We start from the raw sequence: 24,288 nt of genomic DNA, 5'->3' as shown, positions 1-24,288 counted from the left end.
TTGTGTAATTGCCAGTCCCAACTTCTTTTTGTGCCCCATTGCCTTTGTCATTTAAAATCTCCTGATTTCCGCCCCATCACAAGTCTTCCTTTAGTATAAGAAGATAACTGCAGATGCTGGTACAAATCGAAGGTATTTATTCACAAATTGCTGGAGTAACTCAGCAGGTCCAGGCAGCATCTCGGGAGAGAAGGAATGGGTGACGTTTCGGGTCGAGACCCGTCTTCAGTCTGAAGAAGGGTGTCGACCCGTAAACGTCACCCATTCCTTCTCTCCCGAGATGCTGCCTGACCTGCTGAGTTACTCCAGCATTTTGTGAACAAGTCTTCCTTTGTTCATCATTCCCCTGCCACTCTTACTTCCTCTAACTTGGGCAAAACGAGAGAGTGCTGCAGCTTTTAACAAGCTGCTATCGAGGGTCACTGACTTGCAACATTGGAGACACAAGACACAACTGCAGATGCTGTCATTTTAAAAAACTGTCGGAGGAACTCAGCAGGTCAGGCCGCGTCCACGATGGGAAATGCTTGGGTGGGCTCCTTCTTCATTCCCCCTCCACAGATGGTGCCAGACATGCTGAGCCCCTCATGCAGTTTGTTGTTAGTTTAGCTTAACCGGAAACACTGTTTATCCCTCACCACCGTGACCCGAGCAAGGCCAAAATTTGCCTTTTTTCCCCCCCAAACTTTGATCATCCCTGACAATTTGACTTTGAAGGGAGAGCGTGCTCCCTCAACTGTGGCCAATTACGAGAAACAGTGACTGCAAAATGCAAATGCACCATGTTCACTACTCGTGTGCGTAAACTGGACAAGTCTCTTCTATTCTCCGCCTGCCTTCCACCAGTCCCTTTCTGCCTGAAAACAGGACACAAGGATAGAAACTAAGAACTGCAGATGCTGGTTTATACCGAAGATAGGCACAAAGTGCTGGAGTAACGCAGCGGGTCAGGCAGCATCTCTGGAACATGACCCACTAGGTTATTCCAGCACCTTGTGTCTGTCTTTGGATAGGAGAGTGCAAACGCAAGCGCAGGAACGGCACCAGCGATGGCAAGAAGATTCACAAAAGAATCGAGGAAGTTTGTTTCGTTGAAGGAGGCTTCGTATTCCGCTTGGGTAACTTACAACCCGACATTATGAACACTGAATTCCCCAGTGACAGGTAAACTCCAAAGAACCCACCCCTCTTCACCCCCACACATCCCCTTCTCCATCCCCTCTCCCCACCTGGGTTCCAACCCATTGGTCCCCTGCCTTTCACACCACATTCTTTCCTCTGACTTCACAATTGACAAATGTTTCATCGTTTTGTCTCAGCGTTGTTTTTTCATCTCTGGCCTCCGCCCAGCCATATGCCCGAACAAACCCTACACCCCCCCCCCCCCCCCCCCCGCATTCCCCTATTACCTGTCACGTTGGTCCTGCCCCTACTTCTAGTTTTCTTCCCCTCACCTCCTCCCACCACACTCTTACAAGAAGTCTGAAGAAGGATCCTGATCCGAATCATCACCTGTCCATGTTATCCAGGGATGCTGCCCGAACTGTTGAGTCACTCCACTTAATATCTTTCTTCCCCCCCCCCCCAAGGAAGCTCCCATTCTAATGGGGGCAAGGGTCTCGGACGATAAAAATGTGTCCCATTTTAAACAGAAATCATGAATGTTTTCGCTCAGATTTTTTATTATTCCACCACCATGGTCACATCTTTAGGTGCCAACCCTTCAAACTTCAAACCCTCAATGAAGCTCTCAACTGGAACGTCAGTGTTTTGTCACCAACCTGGATTTTTCATTTGGTAGCTCTTATAAAAATATCGATTTGCCACACTCTGCTGAAGCACATTAGGTTGTTTTAACTGCACTGCAAGTCATCATGCTGGAGAATTGCAAGCCGCTCCCACAGACGGGCAAACTTAGTCATTAATATACAAACACCATGGGGAAATAGTCGAGGCCCTGAATTTTAAAACCGTGGGCTCCTTAAATTTTAATGTCTTTTGACATCATTAAACCCCTTCCAAGATTCAATCCCAAGATTCTGCAGTTTAAAAAGATCTGCCGGCCCCCTGTAGTTAACATAAATTAGGTTAAATGAACGATTCTTCACCACGCAGCACAAAAGATGTTCCTTGCAACAGAAAAGAACAAAATTATTACTTGCGAGTTTTAGTTTATTGTTTTTTTGGGTTTTTTTAAGTTTTAAAGATACAGCGAGGAAACAGGGCCTTCGGCCCACCTAGCCGATCAGCGATCCCCGAAGAGGGGTTACGAACCGGAAGGTTGCCTATTCCTTTTCTCCAGAGATGCTTCCTGATCCGCTGAGTTACTCCAGTGGTCTGTACCTATCCTCGTACACTAGTTCTATTCGACTGACCAGAGACAATTCACAGAAGCAAATTAACCTGCAAGCCTTTGGAATGTGGGGGAAACCGGAGCACTCGGAGAAAACCCACGCGGTCACATGGAGTACGTACAAACTCTGCACAGACAGCATTCCGTAGTCAAGATTGAACCCGGGTCTCTGGTGCTAGGAGGCGGCAACTCCACCTTTTGTGCCACCTTAGCTCCTCGGTTTTGAGGTATTTTTAACAAAACAATCACAATTATCGGGGCTTGTCAGAGCGACTCCGAGAAGATAAATAATTTATTACAAAGATATAATAGAAAGCAAGAGACCGTCACTGAAAGGCAGCCCCAAGACCAGTATTAGATTAGGGAATTATGCAAGATGGTGAATACAGACAGAAAGGCAAAGATACACATTTTTTAAAAAGCAAAAAAAAACACTCAACATGTGAGACCACATCTGCGGAGAGAAAGGCTGTTTACACTTCAGGTCAGTGACCTGTCCTTAATTCCGACGAATAGCCGTTGACCTGAAACTTTAACTCTATTCTTCTCTCCACAGACGCTGCCTCACCTGCTGAATATTTCAAGTGCTCGTGTTTTTAATATCGGATTGCCGGCTCCAGCAGAATGCTGCTGGGCCAGTGTCAAGATGCAGATGCGGTCCGATGTGAGCCCTCGAAACTGCCCGAGGATAAGCGCACAAATTGGTTTTGACTGAGTCTCGCGGTGCCCACGCCCCTCTGCCGACTCCGGTCATTAAATTCCGTTATTCACCCAAATGGCGCAGGGCTGACTTTACTGAAGAGTAATCGAGGTCCAATCTATTGTGCAGCGGAGCAGCAACAGCTGCGTTGATTTACGGCTTGATTATGCTCTCCGTGTGGAACAAGTGCAGGCCTCACACCATTGGAGTCGAAAATAAATTTCAGAAATAATAAATCAGAGGCATAATGCACAGCCGCATTACAGCTCTATAAAACGACTGTCAGAGGAATGCAAAATGTCCCCAGCTCTCCGCTCTGAAGGGCAAGGGAGACAACGAGGCTTAATAGGTTACCTTCAACTTTCTATCCACGTCTCGGAAATAATTAATCTCCGCGGGTACAATACAGCACCACCATTGAATGGCAGAAGGCATTCACGCTGCCTGGAAGGAAGTGACAATCAGAAAAGGACAGTATTGTCCTTGGCTGGTCTTTTCTTTTTAACCTGTGTAATCGCAAGCTGCCCAGCCCCAATGAATCCCACTCCCGCTTCACAAAAAAAAAAGATAAAGTGCTGGAGTAACTCAGTGGGTCAGGCAGCATCTGTGGCGAACATGGATCGGTGACGTTTCGGGTAAGGCTCTTCATCAGACTGAAGAAAGATCCCGACCCTAAACGTCACCTGTGCATGTTCTCCAGATAATAGACAATAGGTGCAGGAGGAGGCCATTCGGCCCTTCGAGTCAGCACCGCCATTCAATGTGATCATGGCTGATCTTTCACAATCAGTACCCCGTTCCTGCCCTCTCCCCGTACCCCCTGACTCCACTATCATTAAGAGCTCTATCTAACTCTCTTGAAAGCATCCAGAGAATTGGCCTCCACTGCCTTCTGAGGCAGAGAATTCCACAGATTTACAAGTTTTTCCTCATTTACCTGCTGCCTTACTCACCGAGTTACTCCAGCATGTGGTTTATTTTTTCTGTAAACTTACATCTGCGGTTCCTGCTTTCTACATTCCGCTAGTCCCGTCATTGAAGTCCGCCACTAACCCACATACTCCCACAGTGAAATGAGCCTGAAGGGTCTGGACCTGAAACATCACTTGTCCATTGCCTCCACAGATGTGGCCTGACTGAGTTACTCCACCGGTTTGCGTTTTACTCAAGAGGGTGTCAAGAAGAATCCAGACCCAAAAGGCCACCTGTCCATTCCCTCCACAGCTGCTGCCTGACCTGCCGAGTTACTCCAAAGGTAGACACAAAATACTGGAGTAACTCAGCGGGTCAGGCTGCATCTCTGGAGAAAAGGAACAGGTGACGCTTCAGGTTGCAGGGGGTTCAACCCAAAACATCACCTATTCCTTTTCTCCAGAGATGCTACCTGACCCGTTGAGTTACTCGAGCTTTTTGTGTCTTTCTTTGGTTTAAACCAGCATCTGCAGATTCCGAGCTACTCCATCAGCTTGTGTTTCACCCATGTTTCATTCCCCTGGAATACTGGAAGTCCAGTCTGACCGGAGGCTCCATTACCAATGGGGGGCGGGGGAAATGGGCGCATTTCATCAGCATGGCTGTCATTCAGGGGCTGTTGATGAAAACATGTGCATCCAGATAAGGCAACGGCAAGAGTAAGTGACAACTACGACATCACCACTCGCCCTGCCTCCATCTTCCATGACCACTCCCTCTCCCCAAAACGAACAAAGTTGTTCTTATCCACCATTAATTCACAGAGCCCAAATTGTATCCACCACAGAAATCAGAGACCCAAAAAAGGGACTGTGCTGGAGTAACTCAGAAGGGTCTGACCGTATACCTGGAAAACATGGATCGGTGATGTTTCAGGCCAGGACCATTCTTCTGACAGTCTGAAGGGTCCTGACCCGAACGCCCCCAATCCACATTCTCCAGGGATGCTGCCTGGCTCATTGAATTACTCCGGCGCTGTGTCTTTTTTTAAATTTTGCAAACCAGCATCTGCAGTTCCTCGTTTTGACAGAAATCAGAATGGTAACTGGTGCCTCTTGAAACAGTGCAGGAGCAAGGAACATAATGCCTTCAGCACAGACAGACAGAGGCAAGAGTGACAAGGGAACACAAATCGAAACAGAAATGGACTGCTGATGAAATTGTCAAATTAGTAAATCACTTCCCCTGATGCCACCGCACTCTTCCCGCCCTCGCGCCGACGTTAAAAGATTGGAATTAGACCACTAAAGGTCGGTCTCACTTCAATTAACCTCCTGAAATTCAATCCGTCACATGTCAGGTTTAATGTTCGTCATTCTAGCCGGCTGCCAAACTTACCTCATTAATTTGTTTTCTACAAAAAAAAAAGGCTGGAGATTAAAATTTGACTCAACCCCACCACTGTTGCATGAGATTAGAGACTTTCAGCAGGGAAGTTTCACACGTAAGCAAAGTTCAATTCCATCACCAGGTAGCCAGGCCTTCAATGTCGACGACAAGGTGACAAACGAGGTGACGCGGTGTTGCAGCGGTAGAGTTGCTGCCCGACAGCGCCAATTTTACCAAAGCCAATTAACCTACAAACCTGCTCGTATTTGGGATGTGGGAGGAAACCAGAGGAAATCCACGCACAAACTCTGTACAGACAGCACCCGTAGTCAGGATTGAACCCGGGTCTGGCGCCATAAGGCAGCAACTCTACCGCTGTGCCGCCGTGCCTTTGAAGAGGCATTGCATACAACTAGCAACGCCTTTTCCCTTTATCATGGCTTCCCCTTCACCACAGTGAACAAGGCTCTTAAATTGTCTCATCCATTTGTCATCTGTCTATTCCCAACTGAATTTACTTTTCAGCCAGAATGTGGATCAAAGTTCCCCTTATCCTCAGTTTCCACCCCAGCTTCTTCATTGAAGAAACCATCCGCCATAATATCGAGTACCATCCGCCATCAGGTGCGTCTTCTCCTACCCCTCTAGCATTGCTGGTGGAGTGATCCCTCTGTGAATCCATGGTTTGCTCTACCAGCTTCACCAACCACTTCCCATCTGGGGACACTCTTCAGCGCGATGGCAGGAGATGCAAAGCTTTCCATTTTACATTGTCCTCTCCTACCATCCACGGACTCTCAATCTAGAGGGCAGAGGCTTAAGTGAAGATGGGAAGGATTGAAGAGGAACCTCAGAGGCAACCTTTTCATTCAGAGGGTAGTCCGTACCTGGAATGAACTGTCAAAGGATGCCATGAAAGCGGATATAATTACAACTTTTAAGGGACATTTGGACAGAGATATCAGCAGGAAGTATTTAGAGGGATGTGGGCCAAATTTAGGCAAATGGGACAAGCCCAATCTGGACACGGTGGGCCGAAGAGCCTGTTTCCATGCTGTACAGCTGTACGACAATGACTTAAAGAGTTATAATCATTGGGTAAAAGACCAATTCACTTGTGCCTTTTCTAATGTAGAGCAATGTATTACGTGCTCACGACATGTTCTTCTCCACACAAAGCAACCAAAGGACCACTGAACAATCACTTTAAAGAACACCTGCATTCATTGGTAGACACAAAAAGCTGGAGTAACTCAGCGGGTCAGGCAGCATCTCTGGAGAGATGCTACCTGACTCGCTGAGTTACTCCAGCTTTTTGTGTCTACCTTCGATTTAAACCAGTTTTCTTTCCTATACCTCTATTAATTGAGTTATTTTTTGCTTCGATTCTTAACGCACTCTGGCCCCTGTTACAATGATGGCTGACACAAGCTGGAGATAGAATACCACACCTACATCCAAGCACATTGAAGCCCTCGGGATTCTATATTAATTTCAGTTAACCAGCCAACTCCAATGCAAAGTCATCCCTCCACTAACTCAGTATCTCCACCTCCACCGACCAGTGTGGCAGATCTGCTTGGTATTTTCAACATTAACAAACAACCAGGGGTAATGCTGACTATGATTTCTGCCAAACTCCTTGATACTGCTGGGGTCATTGGTAGAGCATGTGCTGAAGATGGGGAATGGGGGTGAGTCACATTAACTGCAGAGTTGAACAAAATTCAACTCATAATTACATTAACAGTGGGATCGTTCGATGATTGCCAAGCTGACCTGTTAATTCGCTCTACACTCCACCCCACTAATGTACAATTTGCAAAATTTCTACACGTTCAACAAGAGAGCATTCTATGAATCTTGTGGCAAATCTTTAGGTGTGAAGACGTCACTGTTCCCTCTGCAACATCTTTCCTCACACAAACACGTAGGTGATACATCAGTCATGCCCAGGGTACCGGAAGAGACTCCAGAAAAATCGCCTGCTGCCAAGGGATCACCCTTCTCCAGAACATTAGTCATATCAAAATATGCAAGGCAAAAACTGGTACCCTTTCTCCACTTTGTGAAACTTTGTAACTAATAGATTGCTTTAAAAATCATGATCACAAGCAAGTCCACCACAGCAAGGCACCTCAACCAACTGAGATGTGGTTGAAAGAAGTATTGCTCAATCAATGCTGCACGGTGGCGCAGCAGTAGAGTTGCTGCCTTACAGCGCCAGAGATCCGTATTCAATCCTGACTATGGGCGTTGTCTGTACAGAGTTTGCACATTCACTCTGTGGCCAGGTGGGTTTCCTCCCACACTCCAAAGACGTACGGGTTTGTAGTCTAATCTGCTTGGCATAAATGTAAATTGTCCCCAGTGTGTGTAGGATAGAGTTAGTGTGCAGGGATCGCTGTCGGCTGCCTAACATGCTGAGTACCTCCATCACTCACTAGGCTCAGCACACCCATGTACATGGGATTCAGTAGCTACTCTGACTCCCAAAGTAACAAGCCCAGAGTATATCTGAAACTCAGTCTAAATCCATCCAGTTTATAATGGCTCCTTCAGGTAGTTGGACACAATGGATAAAGACTCCAAACAGATTGAAACATTAAAAAAACAACTGCTTCCCCGTGACAACTTTGCACTCTTGTAAAACGAGCAATTGCAGTTAATTCAGGAACAACCATTTAATTAGAATTTTGCATTGTTAATCGGAAAGAGACCTATGCATACAGGCACATTGGGAGAAGAAACTAAAATTCTGTAGCACTTTCTTTTTAAAGATCGCACAGAGAGAAATGAGCCCCCAAAAGATATTAAATCAGATTAATGGCTTATTATATAATGCCACATTTGATTTCCCGCAGCACATGGCAAGAGTGTGTAAATTATCAAACAATGAGAGCACCACTGAAGTCAATGACATTTACTTTTTTAATATTTAACAAAGGTTGAAAGCTCTGAAGCATTTTTTATGAAGTAATAATAAATGAGACAGTACCCATTATTAATTTATCATTCAAATTAATCTGTCGACATTTTCAATTAAAAAAGAACATTTAATTATTCATTGACACATAATTGGAAATTAGAAAGAGAGAGAAAAAAAAAAGTTCTATTTACAACTAGGCTCAATCATGAAATTTGTCACGTTTATGGTAAGGCTAATTTCCGGGAGAATAAACAGGCTTAGTAAACAGCTCAACGATGAGCAGCAATAGAATGAGAGAAAAAAAACAAAAAAAATTGTCTTACCTGTTTGTGCATTTCGATATTCAAACCATAAGACATTTCGTAATACTGGAGAAGAAGAAAAATGACAATGAAAATCTAAGTGTGTGGGACTCAAAATAGGACAACGATCATCCCACATGCAACCAGTTGACAGGTTGATAAAGATGCAGCTTTACTGCATCACTGGGCGGGAAAAACACCACTAGAAACAATTTACAATGTGAAGCTGATGCCTTTTATTGTCAAGAAAAGGAAGAAAAAGGAGCCTTGAGGACGGTGCAGCAGTCGAGTTACTGCCTGACAGCGCTTTCAGCGCAAGAGACCCGTGTTCGATCCCGGCAGTGGGTGCTGTCTGTACGGAGTCTGTACGTTCTCAATAGACAATAGGTGCAGGAGGAGGCCATTCGGCCCTTCGAGCCAGCACCGCCATTCAATGTGATCATGGCTGATCATTCTCAATCAGTACCCCGTTCCTGCCTTCTCCCCATACCCCCTGACTCCGCTATCCTTGAGCTCTATCTAGCTCTCTCTTGAATGCATTCAGAGAATTGGCCTCCACTGCCTTCTGAGGCAGAGAATTCCACAGATTCACAACTCTCTGACTGAAAAAGTTTCTCCTCATCTCAGTTCTAAATGGCCTACCCCTTATTCTTAAACTGTGGCCCCTTGTTCTCCCCGTGACCGCGGGGTTTTCTCCAAGATCTTTTGGTTTCCTCCCACACTCCAAAGGCGTACAGGTTTGTAGGTGAATTGGCTTGGTATAAATGTAAATCGTCCCTGGTGTGTGTGTGGGATAGTATTAATATGGTCGGAGTGGACTCGGTGGGCCTAAGGGCCTGTTGCCACGCTGTATCTCTAAACTAAATTAAAAGTGGCACTGCAGGTAGAGCTGCAGCCCCACAGCACCAGGCTTGATCCTGACCTCGGGTACTGGCTGTGTGGAGTTGGCTCATTCTCCCTGTGAGCGTGTGGGTTTCCTACGGGTGCTCTGGTTTCCTCCCGCATCCCGAAGATGTGCAGGTCTTGAGGTTAATTGGCCTCCGTAAATTGCCCCCAGTGTGCAGGGAGCGGGAAAGTGGGATAACAGGGAACTATAGTGAATGATCGGTGTGGGCAGTGGGCTGAACGGCCTGTTTCCATGCAGTACCACCAAACTAAAAGATCTTGCCTATCTTTACTGAAAGCACGGTGGCACAGCGGTAAAGTTGGTGCCCTACAGTGCTTGCAACGCCAGAGACCCGGCTTCACTCCTGATTACGGGTGCTGTCTGCACGCGTTTGTACGCTATCCCCACGTGACCACGTGGGTTTTCCCCGAGATCTTTGGTTTCCTCCCACACCCCAAAGACAAAGAGGTTTGTAGGTTAATTGGCTTAGTATAAATGTAAATTGTGTCTCGTGTGTGTGGGATAGTGTTACTTGGCGCGGATCGCTGGTCGGCACGGACTCGGTGGGGCGAAGGGCCTGTTTTCGCACAGTATCTCTGATCCAAACTAAACGTGGCACAGCAGAAGAGCTGCTGCCTCACAGCACCAGAGACTCAGGGTTGACCCTGACCTCAGGCACTGGCCGTTTAGAGTTCGCACGTTCTCCCTCTGACTGCGTGGGTTTCCTCCAGATAGCGTTAATTTGCCAGGATCGCTGGTCGGCGCAGACCCGGTCGGCTGAAGGGCCCATTTCCGCACAGTATCGCTAAAACTAAAACTAAACAAAATAACTTTGGCTTGTAAACATTCTCCAGTACTCCAGATAGGTTGCGATTTATGGTTCCGGTCTAGAGACCTTCAGCAATCCAGACACTGGTCCCACACTACCGGCGTGCAACTTGATAGCTTGGGTGGGCAGGGGTTGTTGTTACTTGATGGTGAACAGAAACAGATAGTGGGATTTTTCCCAAACACAAGATAACTGGCCAAGCAGAGCGTTGGCCGAGAATGCAGTCAGAGTCAGGGAATTAAATTGAAACGTGCTGATCTGATCTTGGCTGGAATTTTTAATGGATAAAACAAGAACTTGAACTGGATAAGTACTTAAGATCATGAAGGGTTTGGCAACCCATGTGTCCCGAATACATTCCAGAAAAAGGTGAAAAAAGCCGTTTGTACGTTCTCCCTGTGATTTTCTCCGGATGCTCCGGTTTCCTCCCGCATCCCAAAGACGCACGGGTTTGCAGGTTAATTGACTTCGGTGAAATTGTTAATTGTGGAGATAGAGTTCTAGGGGCTAGTGGAGTCAAGGAGTATGGGGAGAAGGCAGGCACGGGGTATTGATTGGGGACGATCAGCCATGACCACAATGAATGGTGGTGCTGGCTCGAAGGGCCGAATGGCCTCCTCCTGCACCTATTTTCTATGTCCCCAATATGTAGGATAGTGTTAGTATACGTGGTGATCGCTGGTCGGTGTGGACCCGGCGGGCCGAAGGGCCTGTTTCGCAATGTGGGGCTCCTTTATAGCAGTGTACTAGTATCAATTTAGTGAATTTCTTGATTTGTCTAATTATCTGTGGGCATTGCATTTACAGGCCAGATAAGTTGGTGCAATTAAGAATTTCATCGCTGTTGGAACTTATGGCATTTAAAAGCACTTTCGATTTAACTCTAGAAATGACTGGACCCGAAAGACTTGATGATATTGGGGCAGTGCAGGCATAGATGGACACTCAACTCCATTGTGTGTTAACCTGGTGTACAATTGGACATTGCCATTGCCATTTTCAAGATTCAGGCCCAACTGAAGGTTTTTTAAGTTCTCAAGTTTGCACTCTTGCTGAAAAAAGATCATCAACTCCATTTCATTCTTTGTGGGTGCTGCCTGACCTGGTGAATATTGCGTACTTTCCCTATTTCCATTTCCAGAATCCTTAGATGTCACATTTGTGTGAAAAAAACACCTCGGATTCTGCATTTAAATTTCCAATGGAGACGTTGGCAATTTAACCCATGGCGCATTCACCAGCTCTCAAGAGTATTTCTTTAATTCCATTCCGTTTTGTAATCAATCCATTACGAAATATTCGGTGAACCATAAAACATTTATTGAACCCATTCCAAATGAGCAGCACACCTGTGCGTTCCTCAATTCAGCCAACAGACTAACAACTAACCAAACAAGCAACAAGCTAACGATGTCAGTGACTCCAGTCCTACCTAAATCCTAAATCCTGGAATGGATTACAAAGTGGAATGTGTACCATGCATAGGACATGTGGTGACGGTTATATAGAGAGAGATAAATATGATCGATCTACACATTCCTCATGTGTAAGAAAATAACTGCAGATGCTGGTACAAACCGAAGGTATTTATTCACAAAATACCCTTCAGGGTCTCGACCCGAAGCGTCACCCATTCCTTCTCTCCTGAGATGCTGCCTGACCTTCTCTCCCGAGATGCTGCCTGACCTGCTGAGTTACTCCAGCATTTTGTGAATATACACATTCCTCATTGTATTTTCCAAGGTTAAAAATGACAAGTGTAGGATTACAAGACAGTTTACAAAGCTGGGAAGATTTCTAGCTCCCTTATCAATAAGAGTTATACTTGGATAGTATTTGGAACTTCATATATCCATTTAAATTTATTTACAACAGCAAGGTGGCACGGTGGTGGAGTTGCTGCCTTAGACCCAGGGACGATCCTGACTACGGGTGCTAGTCCTCACGGTGTTTGTCCGTTCCCCCCGTGGCCTGCATGGGTTTTCTCCGCTTTCCTCCCACATTCCAAAGACGTACAGTTTTGTAGGTTGATTGGCTTGGTGTAGTTGTATTTTGTCCCGAGTGTGTATCGTGTAATGTTAGTGTGCGGGGATTGCTGGTCAACCCGGACTCAGTGGGCCGAAGGGCCTGTTTCCACGCTGTGTCTCTAAACATAAAATGCAGACGGGTGGAGAAATTATAGGTACACCACTCTCCCCCCCACACACAAATCACGAGGAGGACACTTACCATAACATAATGACGCTGCATCTCCGTCTTTTCACTGGCCAGTTTGTCACACTCCAACTTGAGGCTGCAACAAATTAAAGTACAAATGCAAAAATTAGTTAAAAGGACAAATTCTCAAGAAATAGTTCCCTCTCCTATTCACATTTCGATTTACTAGAAGCTTCTTTTGACTTGGCATAAAGACGTGAATTTGCGGTGTTTCAGAGTGCCACGGACGTTTTATTCAATTACTCGCCCGGTGTGAAGATCTTAAAGTCTCAGCTCCATCTGAAGACAGCTCCCATTTACAGCCTAGTGCATATGTGCCAACAACTAACTGATCACGATTGATGTAAAGATATAGCATGAAAACAAGCCCTTCAGTCCACGTCGATCATTGATCACCCATTCACGCCAGTTCTATGTTATCCCATTTTCGTATCCACTTCTTACTCTTGGAGCAATTTGCAGAGGTCATTTAACCAATCACCCTGCATGTCTCTGGAAACCCACACGGTCGCAGGGAGAACGTGCAAACTCTACACGGACAAGAACCCATGGTCAGGATTGAACCTGGGACTCTGACGCTGAGGCAGCAGGTCTACTAGCTGTGCCACTGCGCTGCCAATACTTAATGAGACCCAATGACTCGAGGATCATTTGACCATCAAAGGTTCCACAGTTGAACTCAATTGCATTTTCAACCCACTTGCTTAAAAAAAAGGGGGGATTGCCGTCATGAGACGCCACATGGAAAAAAAATACCATCACCAGTTGCTCTCTTCCCTGCAACCACACCCAAGCCCCACCATTCCCCATCCCAAATATCACGAGGGGTAACTCAGGTGGTGCAGCAGTAGAGCTGCTGCCTTACAGCGAATGCAGCGCCGGAAAGCTCGGCGTCTGGGCCTCAATTAAATCACCATTAAAAAACGATTTCCAATTGGGTAATTTCCAAAGTCCAATGAACCATGAAGCAAACGAGTTGTGGCAGGAAGAAACTCTTTAGGTCATAGGGTCATAAGGAATAATAGTAAAATTAGGCCATTCGGCCCATCAAGCCCCCTCCGCCATTCGATCATGGCTGATCCATCTCTCCCTCCTAACCCCATTCTCCTGCCTTCTCACCATAACTGACACCTGTATTAATCAAGAATCTATCTATCTCTGCCATAAAAATATCCATTGAAGGCCTAGACAGCCTTCTGTGGCAAAGAATTCCATAGATTCACCACCCTCCGACGAAAGAAATTTCTCCTCATCTTCCTAAAGGAACGTCCTTTTATTCTGAGGCTACGACATCCAGTTCTAGACTCGCCCACTAGTGGAAACATCCTCTACATATCCACTCGATCCAAGCCTTTCACTATTCTGTATGTTTTAATGAGGTTCTCCCTCATTTTTCTAAACTGAGGTGAGTACAGGCCCAGTGCCGACAAACACTCTTTAATTTGTACGGTGCAAAGGAAGTCAAATAGCTTTGACTCGGGACAACAGCAAGTCATGGAGCCTCAAGCTGTGGGAATACAATCCAAGGTACACATCGAGTTGTCCAGATCGTGGTTTATCGGTTGCACAGGACGGAATTAGTTCATGAAGGGAACCTCCAGCAGCTTCTCCTCCATCACAATGCCTCACGTGGCTGCATAATTAATGAGCGATAAGAACTGGGGTCAATTCTTTTGGTTAATCTCTTGGCGTAGGTTTATTTACAGATGGGAGTATTTCTGCCACCAATTGTGAATGGAAGGCATCACCTTGTTTTATTATTGTGGTCGACACTAGTTTATCAGGATCATTTAGGTCATTGAAAAGATTTAACACCATGTGCCAAACACCAACAGGCGACACAAGAGACTGCAGATGCTAGAATTTTGAGCAAAATACAAATTTAGTTCAGAGATAGTTTGGAGATACAGTGTGGAAACAGGCCCTTCGGCCCACCCTCATACGAGCATTGCCCTACAGACGAGAGACAATTCACATCTTATTTAACCAAAGCCAAATTAACCTACAAACCTATACATCTTCGGCATGTGGGAGGAAACCAGAGCGCCCGGGGAAAACCCACGCAGTTACGGGGAGAACATACAAATTCCGTGTAGACAGAACCTGTACTGAGGATCCAAACCCGGTCTCTGGCGCTGTAAGTAAGCAACTCTACCACTGTGCCACCGTCGGAGGAATTAGCGGGTCAGGCAGCATCTTTGGAGGGAATGGACAGGAGAAATTTCAGGCCGGTCTGAAGAACGATCCAGACCTGGAAAGACAAATGGCCATCCCCTCCACAAAGACTAAGAGGCATTTTGACACCTTACACAACTTCATATGTCATTGGTCGAGATTCGACTATTGACGTATAAGATTATTAAGGGGTTGGACATGTTAGAGGCAGGAAACATGTTCCCAATGTTGGGGGAGTCCAGAACCAGGGGCCACAGTTTAAGAATAAGGGGTAGGCCATTTAGAACAGAGATGAGGAAAAACTTTTTTAGTCAGAGAGTTGTGAATCTGTGGAATTCTCTGCCTCAGAGGGCAGTGGAGGCCAATTCTCTGAATACATTCAAGAGAGAGCTAGATAGAGCTCTTAAGGATAGCGGAGTCAGGGGGTATGGGGAGAAAGCAGGAACGGGGTACTGATTGAGAACGATCAGCCATGATCACATTGAATGGCGGTGCTGGCTCGAAGGGCCGAATGGCCTACTCCTGCACCTATTGTCTATTGTCTATTGACCTGGACTCTGGATGAAAAGTTCCATGGGACCTATGGCATTCAATGAAGGGGAAGACTCAGTTTAATCGCTCAACCTTTAAAAAAGCTCTCCCAACAGCACAATTTCAAGAGTAGTAACGTGGTGTGAAACAAGCCTCTAACCCTCAACCATGCAGATAATGGGCAAGCAAGACTGTTATTGAATAAAGCACATACAATTTTGGATAGGTTTAATTTAGTTTGGATTTAGAGATGTGGTGTTGAAGCAGGCCCTTCTGCCCACTGAGTCTAAAATGACTAACGATCACCCATGTACTAGTTCCATCCTACACACTGGCGGCAATTTACAAAGGTGAATTAACCCACAAATCTGCACGTCTTTGGGAAGGAGGAGGAAACCGGAGCACCTGGAGGAACCTCATGCGGACGTGCAGGGAGAACGTGCAAACTCCACATAGGCAGCACACGAGGTCAGGATCGAACCGGCCCTGGCACTGTAAGGCTGTGCTGCCCTGGAGTTTAAGAAGAGGAGCTCGAGTTTAAGCTCAGAATGAGGGGAACAGTCCGTGATGCATTGGCATGGGCAAGTCCAGCAAGTAGCATCAGCACCCAGAAGCAAGACTGCGGCAATGGTCTGTCTGTTTTATGAAGTAAAATCTACGTAGCCTGCGCATTTTGGAGCATGGCATGTTGCAATGCGACATGCAAAAGCAGACCAGCCATCAGCACAAACAATAAATTATTAAATTTTCATTATTAAAACAAACATTTTTAGATCACAGCACATGCATTAACAAACGTTGAGAGGTCAGAAGCAAAGATGATCTTACAGACAAACACTGTGATGACAAACTTCAGATAATGATCACAGTGGAATGCTCAGGCATGCAAATCCTTCAGCACGCGAGATATTGTTCATGTCGGCGGCTCTGTGTTCAGAATGCCGACAAAAATACAAGGGCCATGTCTTGGCTGCAGAGCTTAGAAAACAAGGCAGCAGCATTGTGCAAATGTCAAAAGAGATCAAGCATGATTTCAGCTCTTAGCCTCCAAGCAGCTAACTGCTAATCTTCATCCTGATAGATTACACAATGGCACAGAGTGGCAGGGCGAAGGACTCCACTAAACCAACAAAGAGCCGCTCTCAACTTGTCAGAGGCTTTCATCTCCTCGTGACAACATAGTCCTCAAGTGGCCCATTTGTGCCACTCCCTAAATGTAGGTAATGCTCCTTTGTTGTGGTCATCCATCTAGCCGAGAGCCACCCAGGATGCATCCCACCACAATATCATTTATGGGGCAATAATGATTGGTTTTAAATTGGCTGCCGAGATCATTTTATTAGCAAGTGATATTTCAATAAGCGATTAATTTACTGCATAGCGCTTTGGGACATCTGGTAATTTCCTTTATCATTGATCATATTCATAAAACTACAGTCAGTGAATGCACTAGCTGATTTTACAAATCTTACAGAAAAAAATATGGAAGTTAAAGACAGAATTTAGATTTTAGAGATACAGCGCAGAAACAGGCCCTTCGGCCCACCCGGTCCGCGCCGCCCAGCGATCCCCGCACACTAACACTATCCTACATCCACTAGGGACAATTTTTAAATTTGCCCAGCCAATTAACCTACATACCTGTACACCTTTGGAATGAAACACTTCACCTCTAGAATAGTTTAATGCAAGGATTAGGAGGAGAAGGGGTGTTGGACTGTGGGGATATGGTCATGATGAGCAGAATTTACTGCTACATGCAATTTCTTACATTTCAGAGAGATTAATTTTGCACATTTTTTCTCAAAGAACAAAATAGGAGCAAGTCTGAGGAATTACATTACCACTCGTGTGCCAACAGAGGAAGCTGACGTGGCACTTAATTCTAACAAAGCCCAAACAAATATAAATTAAATCATTGATGAATTGAGCGCATAATGATATTAAAATTAAATAGATTGGAAGTTTTGCTTTGATTCAAATATCAACTTCTATAAGAAGGCAGCAAAATAGAAGCAACTTTATATCCTAAATAATGCACAACTGCCCGATACGTTTCAATATTCTTGGGGATATCAAGTGTGCAGGGACTTTGCAGTTCCGTAGGCATTGGTCCAGCTTTCATACCACCTTTTGACAAATGTTGAGCTAAGCACAAGCATATTGTTGCACTGTTTTGAGACTGCAATGCCATCGAAGTGGGTCCTTCACAGTTTGAGAAGTTGTAAAAGAGATGATTACACTTTGTTCCTGGTTAATAAGCCCAATAATAAACTCACACTGATCGAAATTATTAGTATGGGTGTCATGAGTTATGGGTAGAAGGCAGGAGAATGGGGTTAGGAGGAAGAGATAGATTAGACAATAGGTGCAGGAGGAGGCCATTCGGCCCTTCGAGCCAGCACCACCATTCAATGTGATCATGGCTGATCATTCTCAATCAGTACCCCGCTCCTGCCTTCTCCCCATACCCCCTGACTCCGCTATCCTTAAAAGCTCTATCTAGCTCTCTCTTGAATGCATTCAGAGAATTGGCCTCCACTGCCTTCTGAGGCAGAGAATTCCAGATTCACAACTCTGACTGAAAAAGAATGATTAGCCTTGACTGAATGGCAGAGTAGATTTGATGGGCCGAATGGCCTAATGCTGCTACTATCACTTCTGACCTTATGAAATAGTTCACTTCAAGAGAAGACATTTTGTTACTGAGATTTATTTAAAACAAATTTGATTTTTTTAACCCGCAGAGAGGGGTGAGGGCCTGGAACGTGTTACAATGGTTGGTAGTCAAATCCGGTACAATAGCTGCATTTACAAGGTTTTTGGATAGGCCTATGGATATGCAGGAAAGGGAGATACGTGGATTAGGCGCAGGTAGAATAGAGATGGCCTTCGTATGTTCCGCATACACATTGTGAGCTGAAGGGTCTGTTCTTCTGCTGCACTCTTCTATATTCCCGATGTTGGGGAAGTCCAGAACAAGGGGTCACAGTTTAAGGATAAGGGGGAAGTCTTTTAGGACCGAGATGAGAAAGTTTTTTTTCACACAGAGTGGTGAATCTGTGGAATTCTCTGCCACAGAAGGTAGTTGAGGCCAGTTCATTGGCTATATTTAAGAGGGAGTTAGATGTGGCCCTTGTGGCTAAAGGGATCGGGGGTATGGAGAGAAGGCAGGTACGGGATACTGAGTTGGATGATCAGCCATGATCATATTGAATGGCGGTGCAGGCTCGAAGGGCCGAAGGGCCTACTCCTGCACCTATTTTCTATGTTTCTATGTAATCCTTCCCCTGAACAATTCATCAATTCATTTCAGCCTGACTTAACTGTTCTGTTTATGATTCAATTTGGGTGTTATTAATGTTCAGCAAATTTAGTTAATTTTGGTTATTAAAACTGCAGTGCAAAACCTCGCAGCAATTTCTGATCTCCATGTAGTGAATGCAACGAGAATGTGTGCAGCGTTGTCGGAATGAGAGTTGCACAATTTACACGATTGCAATAATCTAATGTTTGGCGGTTATGAATGTGAACACAATACATAGAAACATAGAAAATAGGTGCAGGAGGCCATTCGGCCCTTCGAGCCTGCACCTCCATTCAATATGATCATGGCTGATCATCCAGCTCAGTAACCTGTACCTGCCTTCTCTCCATACCCCCTGATCCCTTTAGCCACAAGGGCCACATCTAACTCCCTCTTAAATATAGCCAATGAACTGGCCTCAACTACCTTCTGTGGCAGAGAATTCCACAGACTCACCCCTCTCTGTGTGAAGAAATGTTTTCTCATCTCGGTCCTAAAAGACTTCCCCCTTATCCTTAAGCTGTGACCCCTGGTTCTGGACTTCCCCAACATCGGGAACAATCTTCCCGCATCTAGCCTCTCCAACCCCTTAAGAATTTTATATGTTTCAATAAGATCCCCCCTCAGTCTTCTAAATTCCAGACATTCGGTCTGGCTACCATTTATTTCAGACTTCAACACGGGCAATTCTCACATTTTTATTTCAGAACACAGCCCATCATTTCTCAAAACCTATACGCGACCTGAAGCCTGCAGAATCTGTAGTGAGACCGATTCACCAAGTGATGCAGTCAATTGATCAACATCACCATTGCCCATCCAAATTTATGATGGATGTCATCCTCTTTCTCATTTAAGATTCATTCAGTGAAATCCGCACTGCCACGGAATTTAAGACCAGATTTCTTTTTAAACTGTGCCGTGACGCACTGCGTAGGTGCTCTGAAATCCCACAGGACATTTACTGGAGAAATCACACGGTTTTCTGCAGTTATAATTCCAGCTTTATTTCTTTGGTAAGATCCCACATTTATTTTATAAAATTATGCATATCATGAATTTACTTGTATATTTACTTGTGTTGTTTTTGTTTCCGCTTATCATTGATCTCTAGAAAAATAGGAATGTAAGAAAATAACTGCAGATGCTGGTACAAATCGAAGGTATTTCTTCACAAAATGCTGGAGTAACTCAGCAGGTCAGGCAGCATCTCGGGAGAGAAGGAATGGGTGATGTTTCGGGTCGAGACCCTTCTGGGGTCTGCCTGTCTGCAGATCTTGAAAAAAAAAAACATGCAGCATTCTGAACCAGGCAGGATTTACATTTTTATTTTCACCATTGTTGCACCGTGGAGGCCTTGAGCTCAGAAACAGGCCTCTTGAGCTCAGAAGCAAGCCTCATGGCCCTTGTTCACACCAACTAGGTTGGGATTCTAGGGGGGGAAGTGTTGTGTAATTGGTGTATTGAATATCTGTATTGAATGTATGTATAGCCTCCGAGAATGTTGGATGGAATTTTGGAAGGAACATGTTTTGTATATATTTATTTCTTGAATAAAGTATTTTTTGATTAAAAAAAATAATAGGTACTGGCATTTGCCTAAATTTGGTCCGGATTACTTCAAACTTATCCTCGCCATAGATCTGTGCAAATGTCGCCCAATTTGCCCGTGTCAACCAAGATACCCATTGGCCTCTCACTGCATCCACAAATTTTATGCTGAGACTGAGTTTTATGAGTTAATAATCAAAGGTAACCATTTTATCACACCTCATTCTCAGGGGCATTTCCTTGGCTCTTAACTTGTTAGATCTGAAAAATTGAAAGCCTAATTATGATCAATCTTCACTGAAAGATATTGCATTCATCACAAGCTCATTCAACCATAAGAATAGACCCTTGTAGAATAATAATGGGTGATGAGGAAAGTAAGATAAAAATTTCAGCTGGTCGCTGGAAAATGATTGGGATGAGAGCAGCTACTTCAAAATGTTCACTATCAATAGACACTAGACAATAGGTGCAGGAGTAGGCCATTCGGCCCTTCGAGCCAGCACCACCATTCAATGTGATCATGGCTAATCATTCTCAATCAGTACCCCGTTCGTGCCTTCTCCCCATACCCCCTGACTCCGCTATCCTGAAGAGCTCTACCTAGCTCTCTTGAAAGCATCCAGAGAATTGGCCTCCACTGCCTTCTGAGGCAGAGAATTCCACAGATTTACAACTCTCTGACTGAAAAAGTTTTCCCTCATCTCTGTTCTAAATGGCCTACCCCTTATTCGTAAACTGTGGCCCTGGTTCTGGACTCCCCCAACATTGGGAACATGTTTCCTGCCTCTAACGTGTCCAATGCCTTAATAATCTTATGTTTCAATAAGATCCCCTCTCATCCGTCTAAATTCCAGTGTACACAAGCCTAGTCGCTCCAGTCTTTCAACATACGACAGTTCCGCCATTCCCGGAATTAACCTCGTGAACCTACGCTGCACGCCCTCAATAGCAAGAATATCCTTCCTCAAATTTGTGAGACCAAAACTTGGCAATAGGTCCATACTGAAGCTCAATTCAATAACCTCATATTTGAAGGCACACGAGACAAGTCATAAGCAGGATAGCCAAGATGATCATTTTTAACATTAAGAGCTCTTATACAAGGAGAACTATAAACAGGATTTCCTGCAATTGTGTTTGTGTATGTTCCTTGGGTAGGATCAAGTTCTAAAGATCATCAGGGTGGCACAGTGGTGCAGCTGGTAGAGCAGCTGCCTCAGTGCCAGAGACCCGGGTACAATGTGATCATGGCTGATCATTCTCGTGACCTTGGGTGCTGTCTGTGTGGAGTTTGCACGTTTGTCGTGACAGTGTGGTTTTTCCTCCAAGTGTTCCCGCTTCCTCCCACATCCCAAAGACGTGCAGGTTTGTACTCAATTGGCGTCTGTAAAATTGCCCCGAATGAGAAAATGGGGTAACTGTTGGGAAAATGGGATGAGTAGGACTTGAGTGAACAGTGATTGGTGGGTGGGATGGAGGTCCCCTTTCTATGCTGTGTCTCCAAAGTAATCTACCGGGGAAGTTCACGAGGAAAATAAATTAGAGAATTCATGAAATTAAGGACATTATGGAAACTTTTTCCGCCCTCTTGCAGAGGAGACTCGTAAAAAGACAGATCAAAGGTTAGTTACAGCATGTCTCTGATACTGGCCGTATGCTTCCATGCTTCCTTCAGCTCCAAGCCATAAGCACACCCTCAAGGACAGATTTGAAGTCCTTTTGCATAAATAGCAACACAAGACCCGATGAATCGGAGGTGGTGAATGAAAAGATCTTTCTTGACCATGAATCACCTCAGAGCCACCAAGCATTTCTAATTACCATGAGCAGAAAGCATGAAAACAATCTTGAACTCAATCTAGTATTTCAAAAGACACTTGTCAGTATCTGCTGGCTAATTCCAGTCTTGCAACCTAAATTAATGACATAAGAAAAAGGAGAATAGTGAATAATTACCATCATTATACTAAGAGCAGGTTGAGGACAAATTGGCTACCTTTTTCCACCCCCCCCCCCCCCCCCCCCCCCCCCATCTCAACAGTGACTGCACTTTATTGGTTGCTGAGTTTTTAAGAGACAACCTAGGGGCATCATAAAAATACTACAGAATTAATATTCTTTTAAAATCTTTACCAGATTGAATTCTCTTTAATCTTATCATTAAAAGATAGCAAAGAGATTTTAAGTGCGTTGAGGGAAAACGGATGACAAGTCGGAGAAAATGGGAGAGGGGCTGAGAAACTAAAGTAGTCAGCTCTATGTGGAGCTGCAGGAGACTGGCAAGGTCCACAATGAATATTTCTCCTGTTTTTAGCTCCAAAGAAAGAAACAAAGACGAGGGAACTTGGGAATAGAAACATAGAAAATAAGTTCAGGAGTAGGCCATTCGGCCCTTCGAGCCTGCACCGCCATTCAATATGATCATGGCTGATCATCCAACTCAGTATCCTGTACCTGCCTTCTCTCCATACCCCCCGACCCCTTTAGCTACAAGGGCCACATCTAACTCCCTCTTAAATATAGCCAATGAACTGGCCTCAACTACCCTCTGTGGCAGAGAATTCCACTGATTCACCACTCTCTGTGTGAAAATAAACTTTCTCATCTCGGTCCTAAAAGACTTCCACCTTATCCTTAAACTGTGACCCCTTGTTCTGGACTTCCCCAACATCGGGAACAATCTTCCTGCATCTAGCCTGTCCAACCCCTTAAGAATTTTGTATGTTTCTATAAGATCCCCCCTCAATCTTCTAAATTCCAGCGAGTACAAGCCGAGTCTATCCAGACTATCTTCATATGAAAGTCCTGCCATCCCAGGAATCAATCTGGTGAACCTTCTCTGTACTCCCTCTATGGCAAGAATGTCCTTCCTCAGATTAGGAGACCAAAACTGCACGCAATACTCCAGGTGCGGTCTCACCAATGCCCTGTACAACTGCAGCAGAATCTCCCTGCTCCTATACTCAAATCCCCTCGCTATGAATGCCAACATACCATTCGCTTTCTTCACTGCCTGCTGCACTTGCATGCCTACTTTCAATGACTGGTGTACCACGACACCCAGGTCTCGTTGCATCTCCCCTTTTCCTAATCGGCCACCATTCAGATAATGTTAATTGAAATATATGAAGAGAGTTAGTGTTATAATCAAGGAGGTGCTGGACGTGGCAAGGTACATAAACCAAATGAAGGTGGATAAATCTCCAGGGCCTGACCAGGCATGTTTAAAGGACAACGTGGAAAGCATGAGAAGAAATTGCAAGAATCTTGGACTGAGAAATATGAAGATAGACACAAAAAGCTGGAGTAACTCAGCCGGTCAAGCAGCACCTCTGGAGAAAAGGAATAGATGACATTTCAGGTCGAGACCCATGAATCATTGTTAGATACAGGTGAGGTGCCAGAAGACTGGAGGGTGGCTAATGTTGTGCCTCTATTTAAGGAAGACCACTGCAGTCAAAGTGGGAACAATAGACCAGTCAACCCAACATTTGAAGCAGAAAATTACTGGAGGATTCTCTGGGATAAGATATACATGCATTTAGAGAGAAAGGGGTTAACTAGGGATAGTCAACATAGCTTTGCCTACGGGAGATTGCGTCTCACAAACTTAATGGAGTTCTTTTGAACTAAGCAAGATGGATGAGGGCTGTTGTCGTCTATGGACTTCCAGTAGTTTATAAAGTTCCACGTGGCTTCAGAGTAGGAAGCAGAGCGTGGAGGTAGAAGGTTGTTTATAGATCTGGATGCCTGTGACTTGTGGTGTTCCTCATTGATCGGTGTTGGGCCATTTCTATTTGACATCTGCATCAATGACTTGGATGAGATTGTACAAGGGATGGTCAGTAAGTTTTCAGACTACATTAAAATAGGCGGTATCATGGTGAAGACAATGAAGATGGTTATCAAGATTTGCAAGTTGGCCCAGGAATGGCAAATGGAATTTAATTCCAATAGGTATGATATATTGTATTTTGGGGAGTAAAACCAGGGCGACCATCATAGTGATGACAGGGCCTTGGAGAGTGTTGCAGAGCAGCGAGATTTGAGGGTACAAGTACATATTTCCCTGAAAGTGGCAGTGAAGGTAGTATGGTGAAGAATTGTTTTGGCACACTGGCCTTCGGTCAGCCAGGGAATTGACGATAGTAGTTAGGGAGGCCACACCTGGATACAGTGTCCCCTTTCGGTCGCCCTGCTGTAT

At 45.0% G+C, this 24,288-nt stretch overlaps 1 protein-coding gene across 2 annotated transcripts in view; it reads right to left on the bottom strand.

Annotated features, from left to right (window-relative positions):
* The window catches only part of LOC144607340 (TLE family member 5-like), a 158,103-nt gene that overhangs the window by 80,132 nt on the left and 53,683 nt on the right, over positions 1–24,288 (bottom strand). For both annotated transcript variants that reach the window (XM_078424094.1, XM_078424095.1), the window contains exons 3-4: positions 12,530–12,593; positions 8,607–8,651 (exon numbers count right to left, since the gene is read on the bottom strand). In XM_078424094.1, coding sequence (XP_078280220.1) covers positions 8,607–8,651; positions 12,530–12,593 — 109 coding nt within the window. The remainder of the gene's footprint in view (positions 1–8,606; positions 8,652–12,529; positions 12,594–24,288) is intronic.

This window comes from Rhinoraja longicauda, chromosome 28 (assembly GCF_053455715.1).
Source record: "Rhinoraja longicauda isolate Sanriku21f chromosome 28, sRhiLon1.1, whole genome shotgun sequence".
In the NCBI taxonomy this organism is placed as follows: Eukaryota; Metazoa; Chordata; class Chondrichthyes; order Rajiformes; family Arhynchobatidae; genus Rhinoraja; species Rhinoraja longicauda.
Note: the sequence above shows the minus strand (reverse complement) of the source record. Positions and strands in the feature narration are given on the sequence as shown.